Genomic DNA, 22,228 nt, shown 5'->3' on the forward strand with positions numbered 1-22,228 from the left:
GGACAGGTGGTAGAAATTATTCAGGGTTCATTCACAAAACCTAATTTTGCCATTAGAACATCAGACTTACTGTACTTGTTTAAAGGGTACATCTCATCAAAAAAACTTTTGATATATTATAGATTAATGTATGCAGAATAACTTTACAATTGCATGTTATTAAAAAATATGCTTCTTTCTATTTAATTTTCCACTTTGAAGAAATGACCACTAGGGGTCTCCCTACCAGTCCTGGCAGCAAGCATTTCAGACTCATGCTGGAGTCCTAAACACTACGAGCTGCCAGTCTGCTTTGTTCACAAAGTAGAACGCTCAGAGCTGCCAGCCTGCTTTGTTCACAGCCTGTTTGGCTGTGAACAAAGCAGGCTGGCAGCTCTGAGTGTTTAGGACTCCAGCATGAGTCAGAAATGCTTGCTGACAGGACTGATCAGGAAAAATACAATAGAAAGAAGCATATTTTTCATTAACATGCTATTGAAAAGTTATTCAACATTCATTAATCTAAAATATATCAAAAGTTTATTCGATGAGAGGTACCCTTTAAATGTATTTTCTAAATTTATTTCTGTATTTCTAAATTGTTAAAACTGTTTTTCCCAACTGGAAGTCCAGGCATGCTGGGAATTGTAGTTTGCAACAGGGTTAAAATGGTGATCAGTGTTGGCCATAGAGCAAGTGTGATAACATCCAATCCAATAGCTGAGAAATGATGATTTGAAGAATACGTCTCCTTCCTGCTGGATCCACTTCTGACTTTATCTAAAATTAACTAGAATTAGAAAATGCCACAAAAACAGCAACAAAATGCTGTGTGTGCCCCTATAATAATAAACAAAAGAAATAAAAAATGACATACTAATACATGACAACGCCCACTGGGCTCTAACTAAGATTTTTAACTAAGGGTCACACGTGCGGTATTATGCTGCGTATTTCCCTACCCATTGAAGTCAATACGTAGCAAAATCAGATGCAGTTAATACATAACAAAATAAAGTTGACCATACCCTATCGGGAAAAGGTAAAAGTAAGAGCAACAGTAAAAAAAAATTATCGTTTTACAAGCCCATGTACAGTGACCCCCTCGACCTACGATGGCCCCGACATACGATAATTTCAACATGCGATGGCCTCTTAGAGGCAGCATCAACATACGATGCTTTTGTATGTCGGGGCCATCGCATAAACGGCTATCCGGCAGCGCAGACTGCTTCAGCTGCCACCGGATAGCCGTTTACGGTGCCCCGTGTGGTCCGGTGATGATCACTTACCTGTCCTCGGGGCTCCTCCACGTCCTCTTCGGGATCCCCTCCATCGTCGGCGCTCTCCATCGACGTCATCACGCCGCTGCGCACGCCGTCCCGTCATCCAATAGGAGTGGCGTGCGTAGCGGCGTGAAGTAGGCGACGGAGAGCGCGAATGCCGGGGAAGTAGAGGCCTTACCGGAGCGTCGGGGACACCCTGGGGACGTGGCGACAGCAATGGACGGCGACATCCCGGGCAGCGGTGACGGTCCGGAGCAGCAGGGACAGGCGAGTACAACTTCCTTTACCAGTGGTCTTCAACCTGTGGACCTCCAGATGTTGCAAAACTACAACACCTAGCATGCCCGGACAGCCAACGGCTGTCCGGGCATGCTGGGTGTTGTAGTTTTGCAACATCTGGAGGTCTGCAGGTTGTAGACCACTGTCCTATACTTTCCATTGCATGGATCCCTCAACCCTACGATGGTTTCAACAAACGATGGTCCATTTGGAACGGATTACCATCGTATGTTGAGGGACCACTGTACTTCATAACCTATTAAAAATAAAATTTTATTAGAAACCTGAACCTTTTACCGATCTGTAACAGATCTGTCCATGTTGTCAGGTGAGTTACTGAGTAATTTTGGGCCATGCTATGGCTATCTTTGAATCATGAATCTTTGACCTAATATATACAGGAGTTGCATGGTAGAGATGAGCGAACTTACAGTAAATTCGATTCGTCACGAACTTCTCGGCTCGGCAGTTGATGACTTTTCCTGCGTAAATTAGTTCAGCCTTCAGGTGCTCCGGTGGGCTGGAAAAGGTGGAAACAGTCCTAGGAAAGAGTCTCCTAGGACTGTATCCACCTTTTCCAGCCCACCGGAACACCGGAAAGCTGAACTAATTTATGCAGGATAAGTCATCAACTGCTGAGCCGAGAAGTTTGTGACGAATCAAATTTACTGTAAGTTCGCTCATCTCTATTGCATGGTTTGAATATGTATTTTTGACCAGGGAAATGCTGCTACAGTCTCTGATTGTTGGGTTTCCAGGTGTTAAGTCTTCTTCTGAGCCTGAGTTTGATGGATTTTACTTGAGCGGTTCCTCGCTTTCCTCCTCTGTACAGCAGTGCGTAAAGCGTCCAGGATTAACTCTTTGTTGTTTGCCAGGTTGTACTGTGTTAATTTCAACAACCTGTCAAAGTCGCTCTCACTGTAAGTAAAGTTTGTCAGGAAATAGGGGGAAAAGGCTCCTGTGACATCTACATCACCATCTGACATTTCTTCTGGGGATCTTAAAACGCCTGAAAAAGGGAGAGAAAAATAAATACATTTCAGATGATATAGGAAACATAGTGCAGTACAGGACCCACACCCGGAAGTGCTGTTGTTCAAGTCTTTTTATATTACTATTGTAGCATTCCATGCAGCCGGAGGCAATGGGGGAGATTTACCAATCAGCCCGAACCCCTAATTGTCTATTTTTCCCCTAGCAACCAATCACAGCTCAGCTTTCATATCTTAACAAGCTCTTGTAAAGTGAAAGTTGAGCTGTGATTGGTTGCTTTGGGAAAAACCAGACAATTTATGTTTAAGCCTGATTAATAAATATGGGTCAAAAGGTCATAGGTCACGCTAGGGGAGATTTATCAAAACCTGTGCAGAGGAAAAGTTGCTGAGTTTCCCGTAGCAACCAATCAGATCGCTTCTTTCATTTCTGAAAAGGCCTCTGAAAAATGAAAGACGCAATCTGATTGGTTCTTAAAGGCAACTCAGCAACATCTCCTTTGGACAGGCTTTGATAACTCTCCCCCATTGTCTCCAGGGGGGCATAGATATTCTGCAGGGGGTTGGTGGATTACTAAAATAATGCTATCCACCCACCCACTGCAGCATTGACATACCCCCTGGAGATCATGTGACTTATGACATTGTCTCTGGAATGCTGGGAAAGGTCAGAGACAACAGTAGTATAAAAAGACTTGCACTACAGCACTTTCGGAGTGTGGGTCTAGTGCTCGAAAACGGCACGATAGAGGTCATAGAAACATATTACACAGTATTATAACCTGTCATCATGGACTCAAAGACTGAAAAAAATTCCTGGAACACCCCTTTAAAAAATTCAGATGGTGGGCAACACCTTTAATGAAGAAATTCATTGGTGTTCATAAGACACATGGAGGTACAGTAAGGGCCAAATAATATAGGTACAGCATTATTGATCTCTACACTTTGGATCTGTAAATGTGGATTTGTATTTGATCCTTTTTAAGGCAGAGCTAGCAGCAGAAACCTAATTTCCTGTGGCTGTCTAGGCCCTTTTGCACAATTTAAAGAGGACCTGTGGCCCCTTCTGACCTGTCTCTATTAGTAAATAATTGTATTCCCCAGGAAATATCAATTCTGGAAAAAAAAATTCTTATAGCTCTGTGTTGTGCTGTCCCTCTGTTATTCTTACGAAAAGATTATGATCAAATAGCCAACTGGGTGTTACCTAGTTTTGGCCACACCCCTAAATGGTAACACCCAGTTGACCATTTAGCCATACATTCCTAGTACAAATAGCGGGACAGCAGGACACAGATTTTATAATAAAAAAATATATATATCCAAAATTGTTATTTAATGGGAAACACAAGTATGTATTCAGCATCTTTTGTTGAGGACCTATCATTGCTTTCTCTTGCCTTCAATATTACACAAATTTCTCCTTTATGTAATAGGAGAAATATGTCAATTGAAGTGTCTCAGATAGTTGGTGATATAAGACTAAAATAAAAGTAACAGTTGACATCACACTGGGGCCATACCTGGCTCCTTAAATTTTTGAAACGTGTCATTCACAAGGGGGAAGTGAAGCACGGTGGGACAAGAATCATTATCTTCATCATTAAAAACATAGCACTCCTTGTGTGTCTTCCTCTCCTCCTCGCTCAGCGATACCTTAGGGAATCCAATACCTTGTGTGGTGCAATAATTACACGTCTGTTCCACCGCCTGCAAATAGATAAAAGCATTGGGAGAATTACTTTATTGTAGAATTACTTATCTTTTCTTTTATTAGGCACTGTGGGTGTAATACACCAGAAAATATCTATTTCCTTATTTCTCAATCTGACTCCATTCAACCAGGGAGGGCTCGACGGGACCCTGTTCTAGTAATCGGTGGTGGTCCCAGAGGTTAGACCTCCATTGAATAAATACTCTGTGTGGGGATTTACTACGATTGGCATTTTATAAACCATTCTTATGTAAAAGCCCGTACTATGTCAGCTGAGCTGGATTAATTGAGAGGTGCACATCTGAAGCCTTAGAAATCCACACCTCCACGTTAGAAGACATCAGTTGTGGTAAATTTGTTGAGCTGGCCATGTCCCTTTGTGCTAAACCCCGCCCCTTTATGCTAAACCCCACCTACTTAGCAAGCAAGGCGCAGAAAAGCAAAGAGTCACAATTGGTTTTTTTTCCACATAACTGGGGGTTTGCACGGTAATTTGGGACTTTTTGCTGCTTTGCGCCAGGCCAAACAATGATACATTGCCCCCAGTGTGTCGGTAACTAATTTAAATTCAATGTTGGATTGAAATACATTTGGCCACCAGAGAAAATAATTCTGAGGGCCAGTCTTCTAGCAATAGAGAACATGTGCAAGTCTTTACCCATTAAAATCCATTGTGGGCTCTGATGTTCTTACTGCACATACTACAGGTCATACAATCATTAAAGGGGTTAGACTTTAGTACTTACCTGCCAGACAGTAATGGACATGCATAGGACGGATCCGTGATTCACCATAATGCTGCTGCTTGATTTTGTGAAATGGCTATTTTCAGTTGGAGTTTCTTCTCTCCAACTCCAATCCCCAAGATCCCTTGTTTCTAGGTGGGAGGTGACTTTTCTCCAGCCCACACATCAGACACCCCACACTGCACCACAGCTTAGCTCCCTTCCATGCATGCTTTGCTTGAAACTACAATTCCCTGCAGTCCTGTGAAGAATTATCTCCCTCCTATTCAATGGTTGTACCACCGATTGAAGCACAGACATGTTCCCTTTCAACATCTGTCTAGTGATGTAATGTCTCGGGCCGCACTGCAACCTGCATAAAACCTGAGACCTTATTTGTAATCTGGGGGGTGCTCAGGGCCATACATACTGAAGAGACAGACCATGCGGCCGCTAAGAGGTCATTGGAGAGAGGCCCCATTCCAATTGCTACTGGTAAAAAACTGGGCACGATTCCTCCCAACAGGGAACTGCATTGTCTGCAAATTAAGAAATGGGGATATTGACCTAAAGGTCATGGAAAGCAAGGGGAAATAAGCACCATGCCTTTCCGTTCTGTGGCCAAAATCAGAAACCATAATAGGAGGGCCATTTCAATCTTTCCTTTTGTTTATTTTTCACACCATTTTGAAGTGCAGAAGGACAAAAGTGACAACTAGTCGGAGTAGATTTGAGTCAAATTTTATGGAAGGGTTAATGATTATATGAACAAACGTTGGATCGGTCATACGCCCATTTACTTGGATGCAATCAGCCAAAAAATGAGTGTTTCCTTGTTCATCAGCTGATCGCTGGGCCTTAACACTATTCACTCAATTTGACTGTGTAAGGACAAACCCCAATTGTGCATTAAGAGCAAGCTATCAACAACAGGAGAAGCGAATAACACAGAAATGATGCTCCAGAAGTGATATTGTTTTGAACCTACCTGAAGGGGGGTGTCCAGAGTATAATCAAAAGATATAATGACGTCCACCTTTCTTTCTTGATGGAGTAAAGGCGGAAAACTGGCATTAATAAAATAACCAGCGTCCACAAGACATAGATTGTCAGCAAGCGGCGTAAGAGTGTTCGGAAAAGTGTCCAAACTGGAATCTAAAAGACAAAATAACAATAATAATAATAATAATAAGCCACTGTGAAGGCATTTCTATTATTTGAAGATGCATCATGACAATCATTCTGTGAGTACAGTGGTCCCTCAAGTTACAATATTAATTGGTTCTGTGACGACCATTGTATGTTGAAACCATTGTATGTTGAGACCATAACTCTATGGAAACCTGGTAATTGGTTCTGAAGCCCCAAAATGTCATCAAAAATAGGAAAAATGGAGGATTAAAGAAAAATAAGTAGATAACTAATATAGATAAAGCAAGTCCTTACATATAAAAGTAAGAAAGATCTGCTGGGAGCTGTAATCACTGTCTATGTCAGTGTTTCCCAACCAGGGTGCCTCCAGCTGTTGCAAAACTACAACTCCCAGCATGCCCGGACAGCCGTTGGCTGTCCGGGCATGCTGGGATTTGTAGTTTTGCAACAGCTGGAGACACCCTGGTTGGGAAACAATGGTTTATGTAGAGGACAGGAGCTTCTTCAGGGTCCTATACAGTACACACAGTGTCCCAAATGGAGCTGCCCTTACTTGGTGTCCAAAGGAGCAGCTAACCCTGGCCCAGGTAAGGAGTAGTACAGAACTTGTAGTTCCTCCCTGTACGTTAGGGGGCGCTAAAAGACAGCCAGTCAGTGCATGCACTTCAGTAATACAGATGTTTTACCAGTAAAATGCCCATTCTGATTGGTCAGTTCTTCCAGCCATTGACCTGTCTATCACAGAACTGAACTGTCTGGACATTGTATGTTGAGTCTGGTTTCAAGTTACAATGGTCCAGAATTAAACATTGTATGTTGAAACTATTGTATGTTGAGGCCATTGTAAGTTGAGGGATCACTGTATAAATCTAAAGCTCTTGCTACATTACCATAACACATAAATTACCTTTCCATATGGAGAACTGTGGCTGCTGATCATAATCTTTGTGTAAGTAAAGTCCCCGCAAGAAATTATGTTGCTCCCCATCTATGGGCCTGTTGGTCAGTACTCCCTTACAGAAGTCACTTAAGGTACTGGCGGGTGTGAACAGGCTGGTTTTTGTCCGTGCAGATTCTCTCCTCACCCTAATATTTTCTTCATCTAAGGAAGAAGATTACAAAAAAAAAAAAAAAAGTACTTTAGTTTATGCTCTTTATGCTATGGATACCAGAAAAAGAGTAGATGTGAATAATACCTATATCCTTAATTCCGTCTTTAATCCAAGTATCCCAGAAAGTGTCCACTTGGGTTGTTAAATACCAGGTGTCCACTAAATTCAAGGAGAAGACATTTCCCCATAAACCTATGTATTAAGAACAGTACAATACTTTGGTGAGTTTTAGAACAAAAAATCGTTTTGGAGTGGATGGTAACAGACAAGATGCAATCACTATTACTATGGACAGTGAAAGCCATTATTAAAGGGGTATTCCAGGATATTTTTTTATCTGACTGTGCTACATGGACTGTAAAGTTAGTGGAGTTCATAATATAATGCGTGTTTGATTTATGGTCTCGCAATTCTAACGTGATCTCTGCCCCGATGTTAATTTTTAGCAGCATACAAAATGAGTGTTGTCTCATTGTCTCATTGCGGCCTGAGACATTACATCACTAGTGAGGTGTTGAAAGAGACCTTGTTTGGGTGGAAAGACCACTGGGTGGGAGGAAGATCATTCTCCACAGGGTCGCAAGGAATTATTTCAAGCACAGCACATCATTGTAGGCATCTCAGGTGTGCTTCAATGGGTGGGGTGGCTGATGTGTGGGAGGAAGAAAAGTGACCTCATACAAACAACGGATCCTGGGATTTGTAGTTGGTGGGAGGGAACACCAATAGGAAATGGCCAAGAAAGCAGCAGCATTATGGTGGACTCACAAAACAGCCTTTTAGCCCCAAGACAAGCACACTTCCTTTCTAAGCAAGTCCATTACTGTGTGACAGGTAAGTACTAAAATCAACTTATGGTGGATAAAAAGACACTCATCTCCCATACAAAGGATAGAGCAATGTTTCCCTAGCAGGGTGCCTCCAGCTGTTGCAAAACTACAGCTCCCAGCATGTCCAGACAGCCTTTGGCTGTTGTAGTTTTGCAACAGCTGGAGGCACCTTGGTTGGGAAACACTGGGATAGGGGATGATTGTCTGATTGGTAGTAGTCTGTCACAAATCACAAAAATGGTAGGTCCTGTGTCCTGCTGGTTAAATAAAAATGGTATATGTGTACTGTCACTGCATTCAGCTCTATGGATCACATGAAGTTGGTGAGTACAATACTTGGCTATCTTGGAGCAGTCCATAGAGTAGAATGGAGTAGCAGTGCACATGTCTGACCACTGCTCCATTCAACCAGGAAGGGCTCGAGACCCTGTTCTAGTAATCGGTGGTGGTCCCAGAGGTTAGACCTCCATTGAATAAATTCTCTGTGTGGGGATTTACTACGATTGGCATTTTATAAACCATTCTTATGTAAAAGCCCGTACTATGTCAGCTGAGCTGGATTAATTGAGAGGTGCACATCTGAAGCCTTAGAAATCCACACCTCCACGTTAGCAGACATCAGTTGTGGTAAATTTGTTAAGCTGGCCATGTCCCTTTGTGCTAAACCCCGCCCCTTTATGCTAAACCCCACCTACTTAGCAAGCAAGGCGCAGAAAAGCAAAGAGTCACAATTGTTTTTTTCCACAAAACTGGGGGTTTGCACGGTAATTTGGGACTTTTTGCTGCTTTGCGCCAGGCCATACATTGCCCCCAGTGTGTCGGTAACTAATTTAAATTCAATGTTGGATTGGAATACATTTGGCCCACCAGAGAAAATAATTCTGAGGGCCAGTCTTCTAGCAATAGAGAACATGTGCAAGTCTTTACCCATTAAAATCCATTGTGGGCTCTGATGTTCTTACTGCACATACTACAGGTCATACAATCATTAAAGGGGTTAGACTTTAGTACTTACCTGCCAGACAGTAATGGACATGCATAGGACGGATCCGTGCTTCACAATAATGCTGCTGCTTGATTTTGTGAAATGGCTATTTTCAGTTGGAGTTCCTTCCCTCCAACTACAATCCCCAAGACCTTGTTTCTAGGTGGGAGGTGACTTTTCTCCCGCCCACACATCAGGCACCCCACACTGCACCACAGTTTAGCTCCCTTCCATGCATGCTTTGCTTGAAACTACAATTCCCTGCAGTCCTGTGAAGAATTATCTCCCTACTATTCAACAGTTGTACCACCCATTGAAGCACAGACATGTTCCCTTTCAACATCTGTCTAGTGATGTAATGTCTCGGGACGCACTGCAACTTGCAAAAAACCTGAGACAACACTCATTTTGTATGCTGCTAAAAATGGATATCGGGACAAAGATCACATACAAATTGAGAGATCTAATTGAGAGACACTATATTATGAACTACACTAACTTTACAGCCCTTTTAGCACAGTCAAATAAAAAAATCCTGGAATACCCCTTTAAGAACTGAACGGTTATTCTGGAAAAAGCATTTATAAAAGTGAATTAGTTCCACAAGCTCTAAGAGTCTCATATTTATCTTCATTTACTTGTCTGTCTAAATTAGGTCCTAGTATGGCCACTGGCATAAGCCTTACCTTGTAAAAAGCAAATACGTGGTTCTGGGTGTTTCTTCATCAGACGACCCATGAAGAATTCACTCCAAAAATCCTCTGTTCGGATGAAGGCGCCATATTTAAGGAGCCCAACTTCATAAGGGGTAAATTCACACCATTCTGAGATTACACACAAATGCATATTCAGCATACATATTAAAAACTTTGGCCCTTTTAACTTTTATGGGGTCTGTGAACAGAGGTTTACACTACTATCATACAGAATAGGTTTAAGTTTTTTAATATATTTAATGTATGGAAGATTTACTCCATTGAAGATACCTTTAAAATCCAGTGTGCTGATTTTGTTCTGTTTCACATTGATAGCAAGATAAATAGGTAATGGGTTTTGACCATTTTCCAAGGCTGCCTGTTGGTCAGAAAGCTTGCTCTCGTTTTTCTGCAAGGAGAAAATAAGGAAATGTAAAAGAAAAATACTTGTATGGAAGAAATTTGTTGCAGAACATGTTCTAGTCATTCATATTTTATGCATGCACCTAACAGTTTAGTCTGTTACATGATAGATGTGTTGCATAGATTTAGAAAATCGCCTTATTATTTCTCAAGGTTCCAGGCGGCAGTACTGAGCTGCTCAAGTGCCATAGTTTGACAAGTCTTCTCATTTGCCTCATTTTTTAGCCCCTCCTGAACCCCATAAAGGGCTCTGTACATCAATCAAGGTGAGGTGAGGGTGAGTTAGGAGGTGTGACTGGCTGTCGCACTTGAGCAGCTTGGCTCCGCTTCCTTGACACTTGGCTGAGAAATACATTTTAGTAACCACCATCATTTCCAGCAAAGGTGCAGTTTACTTTTATATTCATAGGAAGAAAGAAAAAGCCGTCCGCTCACCAAGGTCCATCTTCACGCTTTTATTGCAGTATAAGCCATACCGGAAGAAGCACTTGCTAAGTGCGAAACGGAGCTTGTTGCCTTTGTACCCCCTGCTCCCTCTCCCCTTTTGTACATGTGAAAGCGTGAAGATGGACCTTGGTGAGTGGCCGGCTCTTTCTTTCTTCCTATGAATATGCCTATTACTGCACACCGTTTGTAGCCGGAGCACCGCCATCATCTAATTGCAAGAACCCCCTAAGCCCGTACACTAGATCTCCTGAATCACCGCAGTGCCGTACGAGTTTTCTTGTTGCTTTGTTACAGCAGAGCGAGTGGTTTATAGATTTACAGAACGTCTATGAGCCTTTTTATAGATACATACACCGCCCACTCTTTTCCTGAAGAGCCGAGCACAGTGCTTCTTCCAGTTTATCATAGTGTGACCTAAACTATTTTAAAAGCCCGTTTACCACTGATTGAATCACATGAACAATCCAAGTATCCCAGAAAGTCACCTGGGTCAAATGATCTAAAATGACAACATCAGTTTATGAGAATTCCAGTTCCAGTCATTTTACCCAATGTTGGGCTCTGATTGCAACCGAATTACGGACACAAAAATGTGTCTCTATTAAGCTTTTCTGAAACGTGCCTAAATTTAAGGGATTTTTTAATCTAATATGTTTATCATTTACCCACAAGATAGGGAATGAATGCATGATCGCTGGAGAGCCCCATTAGAGAAGGTCTGAGTCTCTTTCACCTCCCATCCACATGACTGAATGATCCAAATTAGACTAAAAGGGGTACTCCAGTGAGAAACTGACTACAGGCGCCATGCCCCCTCCATTCATGTCTATGGGAGGAGGCATGATAGCTATGTACTATCTGTCACGCCACCTCCCATAGACATGAATGGAGGGGCGTGACGTCACAAACATGGAAGCTCCAAGCTTCCGTGTTCCGAACGCTGCCGGTTCGAAAATCGCGGGGGTCCCAAGTGGCGGGACTCCTGCAATCAGACATCTTATCCCCTATCCTTTGGATAGGGGATAAGATGTTTATCGCCACAGTACCCCTTTAATATCTGAAGTCAGATCAGATTTTGGTTATTTTATAGGGGAATAAATTGCCCAATAATAGTCCAACTGGCTAAAAAAAAAATTCTTACCTTATTGTTCAACATTGATTCAAGAATTAGTCCCCAAAGGTCAGTGAATGAAGTTTTCTGGCCGTCCTGAGCAGCCTGCTGGAGCGCCTTGCGATAATACTTCAGTTTACTCACTGAAAAACAATTAATCTTACTTCTTGTCATATGCTTCTTTGCATTGTTTATGGCCTCAGACAGGTTGTTTTGTGACCAGTTAGGATCCTCATACAGTTTGGTAGTGGTCCTGAATGATGAAAAAGTCAATGGTAATGAATTTGGCAAGTCATTAAAGAAAGAGGATTTAGGGGACAGATGAAAATGAAGGGGAGGTATATTGTATGGTAATGAACTCTAATGACCCTAGGCCCTCCAGCCTTAGGCAATGTTCACATGATGGAATTTCCAAGCAAAATCCAGCAGAAAAATGTCACTCAGTAATTCCATTGCAGTAGAGTCCTGTTCTTTTCAAAGAGATTTCTGTGGAAATGACATGGTGATTCTTTCTGCGGAATCCAATCGGAAATGCATTGCCGTCTACCGAGACAGCAAATTTCCAAGCGGTCCTAGTGCCGGCTGCTTGCAAAATGTCTGACGGAAATTTTGTGGACATGACCTGAAAGGGGTACTCCGCCCCTAGACATCTTATCCCCTAGAGCGCATCTTATCCTCCCCTAGACATCTTATCGTTTAGTGCGCTGGGTGCAGCACCAGAGACTCGTGACGTCACGGCCACGCCCCCTCAATGTAAGTCTACGGGAGATGGCGTGACGGCCGTCACACCCGCTTCCATAGACTGGCTTTGGTTGGGGTGGGGGGGAGCGTGGTCGTGACGTCACGAGCCTCCACCCTGAATCGCCAGTCATCCGGCACGGAGCGAAGTTCGCTCTGTGCACCGGATGTCTGGGGTGCCACAGCCAAATTCGCGGGGGTCCCCAGCGGCGGGTCCCCCGTGATCAGACTTCTTATGCACTATCCTTTGGATAGGGGATAAGATTTCTAGAGGCGGAGTACCCCTTTAAATGCACCAGATAAAAAAGTAACTAATTAGGCTACATACATCTGAGCTAAGCAAACTATTGCATAATAAAACGTACAAGATATTTTACAATAAATAAAAATAATCTTGACATTTCAGTTTGGTTAGACATGCAAAAACTTCTGCAGTATGAAGTATGATATAAACCTGTATACACATGGTATGCTCTTGATGGGTTTTACTATATCAATGTTTTACAAACAAAAAATTTTAGTACCATTTACACATAGTGATTTTTTTTCCCTCTGCTGATCTGCAGATATTGGAATGTCTATTATGATGCAATGCAAAGATTTATATTCATTGAAACATTTGGAGCAGAATCCATGTGTCACCCATAAGGATTTTGCTGCAAAATCACTGCAAATTTGCAGTAAAATCCATGGCAGATAGGTCTGTGTCTTAAAGAGTACCTGTCACCAAACAAAACTTTTAATATAGTGTTACGTGTGTAATTAGCAGACACTTTCCCATTCACTTGCTTTTAAAATTATCTACATAAATATGTTTAAAATGTAATAGAAAAATGGGCCACTAGGTGGCTCTGTTCTGTTCCCTGCCACAATTAATACAGTGAGTTTGGTCTCCTCCCAGCTTGGTAGGAGACCAAACTCATGAAGTGCTTCTGGCTGCTCTAAGCTTGATTGACAGCTGCAAAGAAAGTGAAAGCTCCACAGATTCTCACAGAGAGCCACACAAACTGACAGCGGAAGGAGAGCCTCACTGATAGCAACACAGACTGAAACATGCACAGAGCCTCAGGTCTTCTATTCATCACAGCACTGCAACCATGTGAGGGCGGAAGTGGTCCCCCAGCAGGCTTCAGTGATGTCATGCCTGCTGGGAAACACCCACTTTCTCCTGCTGGGAGATTGCACATGTGAGCAAGAAGAATGGTAAAATACATAGCTTTTTGAAGCTCTGATTTATTTTTATTTTTTTTAGAGCTGGAGGGGTGATAGGAGTAGTTAGGGAACATAGCCTGAGTTAGTTTAGAACAGCTTATTTGGTGACAGATACTCTTTAAATCACTGTAGAATTCATACACACAGCTATATTAGGCTATGTTGACACCATGACTCCGTGCACACAGAATGGAAGCCTCTGCCACGAAAATCCCAATTGTTCATTGTTTCTATAGATTCCACTCCGAAATGCATTGGTGAATACTAGGAAGCGGAATATAGCCTCCATACACTGCCATACAGGCTTCATGCACTCATGGACAAGGTATTTTTGGACATAGGTTTCTAGTGCATACTGGTGACCACCCAGAGTACCCGTGTCACTGCATCTGACCATGTTCGCACAACGGAATTTCCAAGCGGAATATGGTGTAAGAATTCTGCTCCAAAATTCCATTGCCGACCCATTGTTTTCAATGGGATTCTGCTGCACTGTGCACATGGCACAATTCCCCAATTCCAGCCTCCGCAGAATGATTTCACATGTCAACTCTTTCTTCTGAATCTGTTCGGAAATGCGTTGCTGTGTATGAAGACGGCACATTTCTGAGTGGTCCTAGCACCGGCATGTTCTGCCATCGCTCGCTGTTTGTGGAAGGTCTGCCGTAAAAATACGCCCTGTGATTCAGTGAACATAGCCTTTCTGTTTATTGAACTTTAAACTGTGCTTCTATTGCACCAGCATCAACATACAGGAACATTGTTTTAATCTGCTTCCTCAGGGTTTGGTAATTTTCAAAACCAGTGATTTTAAAGGGAAACTCCAGTGGAAACAAGTGGAAAACAAATATTTTCAAATCAACTGGTGCCAGAAAGTGAAACAGATTTGTAAATTACTTCTATTAAAAAATCTTAATCCTTCCAGTACGTATTAGCTGCTGTATACTATAGAGAAAATTATGCAGTTCTTTCCAGTCTGACCACAGTGCCCTCTGCTGACATCTCTGTCCGTGTCAGGAACGGTCCAGATTAGAACAGTTCCTGACACAAACAGAGGTGTCAGCAGAGGGCACTGTGGTCAGACTGGAAAGAACTTTACAAACTTCTCTGTAGTATACAGCAGCTGATAAGTACTGAAAGGGTTAAGATTTTTAAATAGAAGTAATTTACAAATCTGTTTAAAGGGATACTGTGGTGGAAAACTACCATATACTTTTTTAATCAGCTGGTGCCAGAAAGTTATACAGATTTGAAATTACTACTATAAAAAAATGTAATCCTTCCAGTACTTATCAGCTGCTGTATACTACAGAGGAAGTTGAGTTGTTCTTTTCTGTCTGACCACAGTGATCTCTGCTGACACCTCTGTCCGTGTCAGGAACTGTTTAGAGCAGTATAGGTTTGCTAGAGGGATTTGTTCTAGCTATGGACAGTTCCTAACATGGACAGAGGTGTCAGCAGAGAGAACTGTGCTCAAAGAGAAAAGAACTTCCTGTGGTGCATACAACAGCTGATAAGTACTGAAAGGATTAAGATTTTTAAATAGAAGTAATTTACAGATCTGTTTAACTTTCTAGCACCAGTTGATTTAAAAAAAAAAAAAAATTACCAAATTCCACCGTAGTACCCCTTTAAATTCAAGCACAAGCAAGAACATACGATCCAAATTCTGCCACTTTTACCTTAAAATAATCCCTTGGGAACATTTCTTACCATGTGGAGCCAGAGGCACTTGCTATGTATGTGACACAATCTAACAGACCCATGTTCTGAAGTCCATACAGGTGACTGTACAGAGAGGTCATCGCTCGGACTCCACCACCGGTCGCCATCACTGCCACAACTGGAATCTATGAAACAGAAGCCAACAATTGTAAACAACTTTTCTTTTGGTACCATACGCTAAATGATGATCATCCTGCCAGTGAGAAGATGTAATATCCGAACACAGCCTTGTCATGGCAGACATACCGGGGGAGATTACTCGAACCCTGTCCAGAGGAAAAGTTGTGGACTTACCGATAGCAACCAATCAGATCGCTTCTTTCATTTTTAACAAGGCCTCTGCTAAATGAAAGAAGCAATCTGATTGGTTGCTATGGGCAACTCAGCAACTTTTCCTCTGGACAGTTTTTGATAAATCTCCCCCACCAAGTGTACATCTTTACTTACTAAGGGGGAGATTTATCAAAACCTGTGCAAAGGAAAAGTTGCCCAGTTGCCCATAGCAACCAATCAGATCGCTTCTTTCATTTTGCAGAGGTCCTTTTAAAAATGAAAGAAGCAATCTGATTGGTTGCTAGGGGCAACTGGACAACTTTTCCTCTGCACAGGTTTTGATAAATCTCCCCCTAAGTGTTCATCTACATGTCCTGTGTCCGGCTCAGCCTTATTCGCAACATGCCAAAAGTGCATCAGTTGTTTAGGATCCGGAGTTCATTATTGTGCCTGCGGGACAGGAGAATGCAGCTAGGTGTGTTCCCCTGTCCGGCGCCCATGCGGCACCGTTGGATGCATGTGATCTGTCACATTCAAATAAATGGAATAAGGGTGGGTTCACACATTTGTAGTGTATGGGTGCTGGATTCGGTTGGGAGTAGCGACAACCGTCCGCTCCCGTATCCCCGCCGGATCCGGCTCGAACCCCATTTATTTCAATGAGCCGACCGGAGTCAAACACGGACTCCGGTTGTTTCATTTATGCCCCGTATACGGTTTTCCGACCGGACCAAAAACCAAGGTATACCACGGTATTAGGTCCGGTCAGAAAACCGGATATGGGGCAAAAATGAGACACCCGGAATCCACGTTTGACTCCGGTCGGCTCATTGAAATGAATGGGGTTCGAGCCGGATCCGGCTGGGATACGGGAGCGGACGGTTTTCGCTCCTCCCAACCGGATCCAGCACCCGTACACTACAAACGTAGTGTGACCCCACCCTAAGTTCTGCAAACCATTTCCCTCCAATGCCTTTTCTAGAGCGCCGGAGGGAAATGCCGCAGGACATGTGTGAAGGGGGTCCTTACAAGACAAGAAAAGATCACTGCAGCATCTGCACTGAAACTATGTGCCCCTCCCTTATAACCTTATATAAAGTGAGCTGGACTATGTGATCTCAAGGATGGAAGAGGGACAGAATATAGAAAAAGGAAGGATATAGGATATGAGAACATGAAATCTTAAAGGGGTACTCCACTGCCCCAGCGACCGGAACATTTAGTTCTGAACGATGGGTGCGGGCTGCGGTGGTCGTGACGTCACGGCCTCGCCCCCTCGATGCAAGTCTATGGTAGGGGGCGTGACATCCGTCACGCCCCCTCCCATAGACTTGCATCGAGGGGGAGTGACATGATGTCACGAGGGGCGTGGCCGTGACATCACGACCCCCGAAGCCCGCACCCAGCGTTCGGAACTAAATGTTCCGGTCGCTGGGGCAGTGGAGTTCCCCTTTAAGTTCCTTACCTCTTCACCGACCAAGTCTTCTTCCAGCTGGAGTACTTTTTTTAACGTGTTGCCTACCAGTCTCTGGCGTTTTTGAAGGAATATTTTCTCTTTATCACATAAATCAAACCCCAGCCTCACATCAAGCTTTTCCGGGCTGAAAATACATTTGTTTATGTCGTTAAATATCAACTGTGAGTGATTTGTAACTGTTAACATTCTTTACATGATATCAATTTATAATCCTGGATATGCATCATACTGTTTATTGTCCTTATCATTGGAGAACATTTGATTTTTTGGGACCGCTGTGTGATATAAATATGATGTTAATCAATATATTTGCCTATGTCTGATTATTTAATTATTATTATTATTATTTTTTTTTTTTATCAATGCAGATTTAATTGCCTAGTGTATGTTATACCTTTATATTGATAGTACATCACAATAGACATAGATAAAAATTCACCCTATGATTTAGACTAGTGTTTCCAGACCAGTATGCCTCCAGCTGTTGCAAAACTACAACTTCCAGCATGCCCGGACAGCCGAAGGCTCCTAGGCATGCTGGGAGTTGTAATTTTGCTACTGATTCCAGTTCATTTTAGACTCCTTCCAGTAGTGTTTCCCAACCTGGGTGCCACCAGCTGTTGCAAAACTACAACTTCCAGCACACTTGGAGTTGTAGTTTTGCTTGGAGGCACACTGGTTAGAAAATATTGACGTATATCCATAACCCAACAGGCTGTCCGGGCATGCTGGGATTTATTATAGATTAATGTATGCAGAATAACTTTACAATTGCATGTTATTAAAAAATATGCTTCTTTCTATTTAATTTTCCACTTTGAAGAAATGACCACTAGGGGTCTCCCTACCAGTCCTGGCAGCAAGCATTTCAGACTCATGCTGGAGTCCTAAACACTACGAGCTGCCAGTCTGCTTTGTTCACAAAGTAGAACACTCAGAGCTGCCAGCCTGCTTTGTTCACAGCCTGTTTGGCTGTGAACAAAGCAGGCTGGCAGCTCTGAGTGTTTAGGACTCCAGCATGAGTCAGAAATGCTTGCTGACAGGACTGATCAGGAAAAATACAATAGAAAGAAGCATATTTTTCATTAACATGCTATTGGAAAGTCATTCAACATTCATTAATCTAAAATATATCAAAAGTTTATTTGATGAGAGGTACCCTTTAACTAGAATTAGTAGGAAAACTACAACTCCCAGCATGCTCAGACAGCCAAAGGCATGGGCGGAGTTAATTGACGTCACCACTGCTAGCAAACAGCAGCGGTGATGATGCTAAGCTCCGCCCATGCTCCAAGTCAGGGGAAGATACCGAAGAGGATAGCCAGAGAACTACAGGACAGAATGGGACCAGGTAAGTATTATTGTCATCAGTGTCCTTTTCACTACCTGTATGTACCGACAGGTCAGTGCAGGTGACACTGATGATGGAATTTCTGTGTATACAGCGTCTATGTCATTTAAAAATGTTGTTGTCCCCAAACTCTTTATGATATGCCTCTGGTATTACCAACAGATAGCACTCTAATATCTATTAGTAACAATCCCATATCTGTATCACAGAAATCTGTTATATTTTATATTAAAATGGTACAACATGACAATTGTTTTTAAGTATTTGGCTGGGTTCACATAGTGTTTTTTTTTTTTTAGGCACATTTTATTTTTATGAAAGCATCTGTAAAATTGCTGAAAAAATGTGTCCGTTTTTTTAACCATTTATGTTTTCTGTCTAAGTCTATGGAAAAGTGGTTGTCTGTGCACACCATGTTAAAAAAAAAACTGATGTATTTTTTTACCACGTAATTAAGTGGCATGTCACCCCTAAAGAATAAAACTTTTTTTTTTATGCTGAAAGGGGTAATCCAAGATCACACAAAAATATATTTTTTGCTCTGTTTCTGGGGGAGCAGTAAAATAAAACAAAAACAAGACATACTAACCTACCTCAGGCCCCTGTAACTCGTGTTCCAGCACTTTCTGGTCTCCTGCTGGTCGCTATTTCTGAGCAGGACCTTTCTGCTCAGCCAATCACTGGCTGCAGCATTGTTCCGTCTCAGTCATTGATTGGCTTAGTAGGCAGGTCCTGCTCAGACATCTCGGCACAGAAGCAGCAAAAAGCAATGATGAAAAGGGGACAAGAATGCACCGGAACGGGAGCTGCAGGGGACAAAGATAGATGAGCATGCTGGGAGTTGTAGTTTTGCAACAGCTGGAGACACACTGTTTGGAAAAAAAACTGGTCTACACTGAATACAGAGCCATGCTGCATAAAGAAGTGTTATCTTTAGTAATTTTACTGTTATTTATGTGTACCCAGAATAGTTGCACACTTTCTGCTGGTCCATCATTTTACAGATAGATTAGATAGGATAGATAGATAGATATGGGATAGATAGATATTAAATAGATAGATAGATATTAGATAGATAGATAGATGTGAGATAGATAGATAGATAGATATTAGATAGATAGGTAGATATTAGATAGATAGATATTAGATAGATAGGTAGATATTAGATAGATAGGTAGATATGAGATAGATAGATATGAGATAGATAGATAGATAGATAGATAGATAGATAGATAGAAATTAGATAGATAGATAGATAGATAGATATGAGATCGATAGATAGATATGGGATAGATAGATAGAAATTAGATAGATAGATAGATAGATAGATATGAGATCGATAGATAGATATGGGATAGATAGATAGATAGCTAGATAGATAAATAGATAGATATGAGATAGATATGAGATAGATAGATATGAGATATAGATAGATAGATACATGCATTATTGAACAGTTACTTTAGTAAACAAAATACTATACCATTCATTCAATCTGATTTGTGCATCCAAAGGCTTTTCCTGAAAGAGGAACAAACAATATTCAGATAAGTTTGGTCCTTGCTATTTCTAAAAATGATCACAAGCTTTTGTGAAATAACATTTTGTGAGAAAACATTGCAAACACATAGCACAGAGGTTCTCCAGATATTGGAATGCTGCCTTATCCTGACAGCCGCAGACTGGCCCCCAGGTCAAAATCATTATATTTTAATTTTATTACTGGGTTGGTCTTATGTCATAGAGAGGCCATCAGGTGTGCCTGCCACATCAGCGCCCCCTGGAGGTGTATGGGGTAAAAGTTGAATCATTTTTGATTACTTCAGTTGACGATCACTCTACATATACAGTCAGTTAGTTTGGTTATTATGTAAAAATAAAAATGTAGAGATGCCAAACAAAGCATTACTTGCCTCCTTTACTGGTATCTGGACATTAATCTCATTCTCCATGGGAGATATTAAATTGAGCGGTATGACAGTTTCATTCGAACCATTTTCTGTTTCACTGGACTGAAAGAAAGGTAAGATAAATAGTTATTGTAATGAGTAGGATGGGGTCCTGAGTTTAGAGTTAACCTTTCCTGTGTCCTTCGTAGCATCGTGTGTTTATGTGAAAACACTCAGTCCTATCTGGGGCTTGGACCTAGAGCCTATGACATCTGCTCTCAGTGTCCATGCCCATCCCAGGTTCACATAAATACCTTGCTTGCCTGCTCTGGCCTTGCTTGTGTTCAGTTCATCTGCACTAGCTTTTACTCTGCTCCCGGATTGTTCTATTCTGTGTATTCTGACTTTGGGTTCCTATGTGTTTATTTTCTGCTTAGTGAGTTAGTTCCTTATGCTGCTATCTCAGTTTTGACCTGGCTTGTTTGACTACTCTATTTCTGTTTGTCTGCTGTGTTTTATAATTTGTTCTGTACCTGTTAACACTTCGTGTCATGACCCGTTTCCCTGACCTCCATACAGTTTTGTTTATTGTTTTGGACCTTGTTGTGCCCCTGCACTTTATTCCAGCGTATACGCATATAAGCAGGGAAAGTGGTTCTGGGTGAGCTGCACCCAGAATTCTACTGGTCTCCATAAAATTAGCTCTAGGATCATTCCCTTGCCCTAATTTGAAGTGTAAACCTTATAACTTTGCAGTTGCTTTGCTGCATTTTCATCCTGTGCAACCATGGTGCAGTTTTATGCCTTTGCACTTGAGCATTGCTTTACTGGAGATGCATACATTTCTGTATTTTGCCCTGCTGCTTATGTACTATCCTGACAGTCATTGAAAAACAGATACATTTCTGTAAAAGTTGATATTTATGACAACATGTCAAGTTTAAGAGATTTCCTGATGGACAGCATGGAATGGGACATTTTTTACAGGCCTAGGGCTCGTTCACATGGACGGAAACGCAGCATAAAATACGCTGCGGATCCGCCGATGATGCCCCCGTACATTGTGCCTCCATCTGTGCCTGCTCATAGCGGCAATCTGCTTTTACGAGTAGACACGCTGAGATGTGTGAGTCACTTCGCGCATGCGCAGTATACTCACACACATCGCAGCTGCTCTCAGCCTAGCTCAGGAGCAGGGGGAGTGGCCGCAATGTGTGCGAGTACATTGCGCATGTGCACGGTGACTCGTACATCTCAGCGTGTCTGCTCAGACCGGCGGATCGTTGCTGCGAGCAGGCACAGCTTGAGGCACAATGTAGGCATCCATTGTTTGCAGATTCGCAGCGTAAAATATGCTGTGGATCCGACCGTGCGAACAAGCCCATATACATAAAAATTGTAGAATCCCCCCCTCCCTCCAAATAAATTCGGAATGGACAACACTTGGCACCATGTTCTCTACCATAAGTACCACAACTTTATTAATGTTAAATGTCCACCATTCCATTTTTAGTACCGTAATCCGTCACGGATTCATTTCTTAATATATCTCCATGGGCACGCTCTATTTTTCTGCCTTCTAGATTGGTTTCTTTTATTAAGAATTCACAACTTACAAAAGTTACATCAAAAGGAGAGTAAACTCTGCAGACGGAAGCGTTCAATTCTGTTCCCAAGTCTCGTGAAAAATGGAAAACAGCGGTTTCGTGTGAATTCAGTTGAGAAGTAGAGTCTGGTTGTAGTGGAATATTGTGTGAACCTTCAAAGGAGCCTTGTACAGAGAGAGCCAGCTCGGTTTTGTCTGTGAATATATAAGACAGAATATATAAA

The 22,228-nt window shown here is 42.1% G+C and overlaps 1 protein-coding gene across 8 annotated transcripts in view; it reads right to left on the reverse strand.

Moving 5' to 3' along the window:
* Positions 1-2,208: 2,208 nt before the first annotated feature.
* Positions 2,209-22,228, reverse strand: part of LOC130295932 (cytosolic phospholipase A2 delta-like) — an 80,938-nt gene continuing 60,918 nt past the window's right edge. For all 8 annotated transcript variants that reach the window (XM_056547269.1, XM_056547268.1, XM_056547267.1 and 5 more), the window contains 13 exons: positions 22,015-22,199; positions 20,423-20,521; positions 19,993-20,030; positions 17,147-17,282; positions 15,397-15,533; positions 11,764-11,986; positions 10,044-10,161; positions 9,744-9,881; positions 7,327-7,434; positions 7,038-7,232; positions 5,967-6,133; positions 4,063-4,249; positions 2,209-2,553 (listed from right to left, as the gene is read on the reverse strand). In XM_056547269.1, coding sequence (XP_056403244.1) covers positions 2,306-2,553; positions 4,063-4,249; positions 5,967-6,133; positions 7,038-7,232; positions 7,327-7,434; positions 9,744-9,881; positions 10,044-10,161; positions 11,764-11,986; positions 15,397-15,533; positions 17,147-17,282; positions 19,993-20,030; positions 20,423-20,521; positions 22,015-22,199 — 1,979 coding nt within the window. In that variant the 3' untranslated portion in view covers positions 2,209-2,305. The remainder of the gene's footprint in view (positions 2,554-4,062; positions 4,250-5,966; positions 6,134-7,037; positions 7,233-7,326; positions 7,435-9,743; positions 9,882-10,043; positions 10,162-11,763; positions 11,987-15,396; positions 15,534-17,146; positions 17,283-19,992; positions 20,031-20,422; positions 20,522-22,014; positions 22,200-22,228) is intronic.

The sequence above is a fragment of the Hyla sarda genome, chromosome 11 (genome assembly GCF_029499605.1).
Source record: "Hyla sarda isolate aHylSar1 chromosome 11, aHylSar1.hap1, whole genome shotgun sequence".
NCBI classification, from domain to species: Eukaryota; Metazoa; Chordata; class Amphibia; order Anura; family Hylidae; genus Hyla; species Hyla sarda.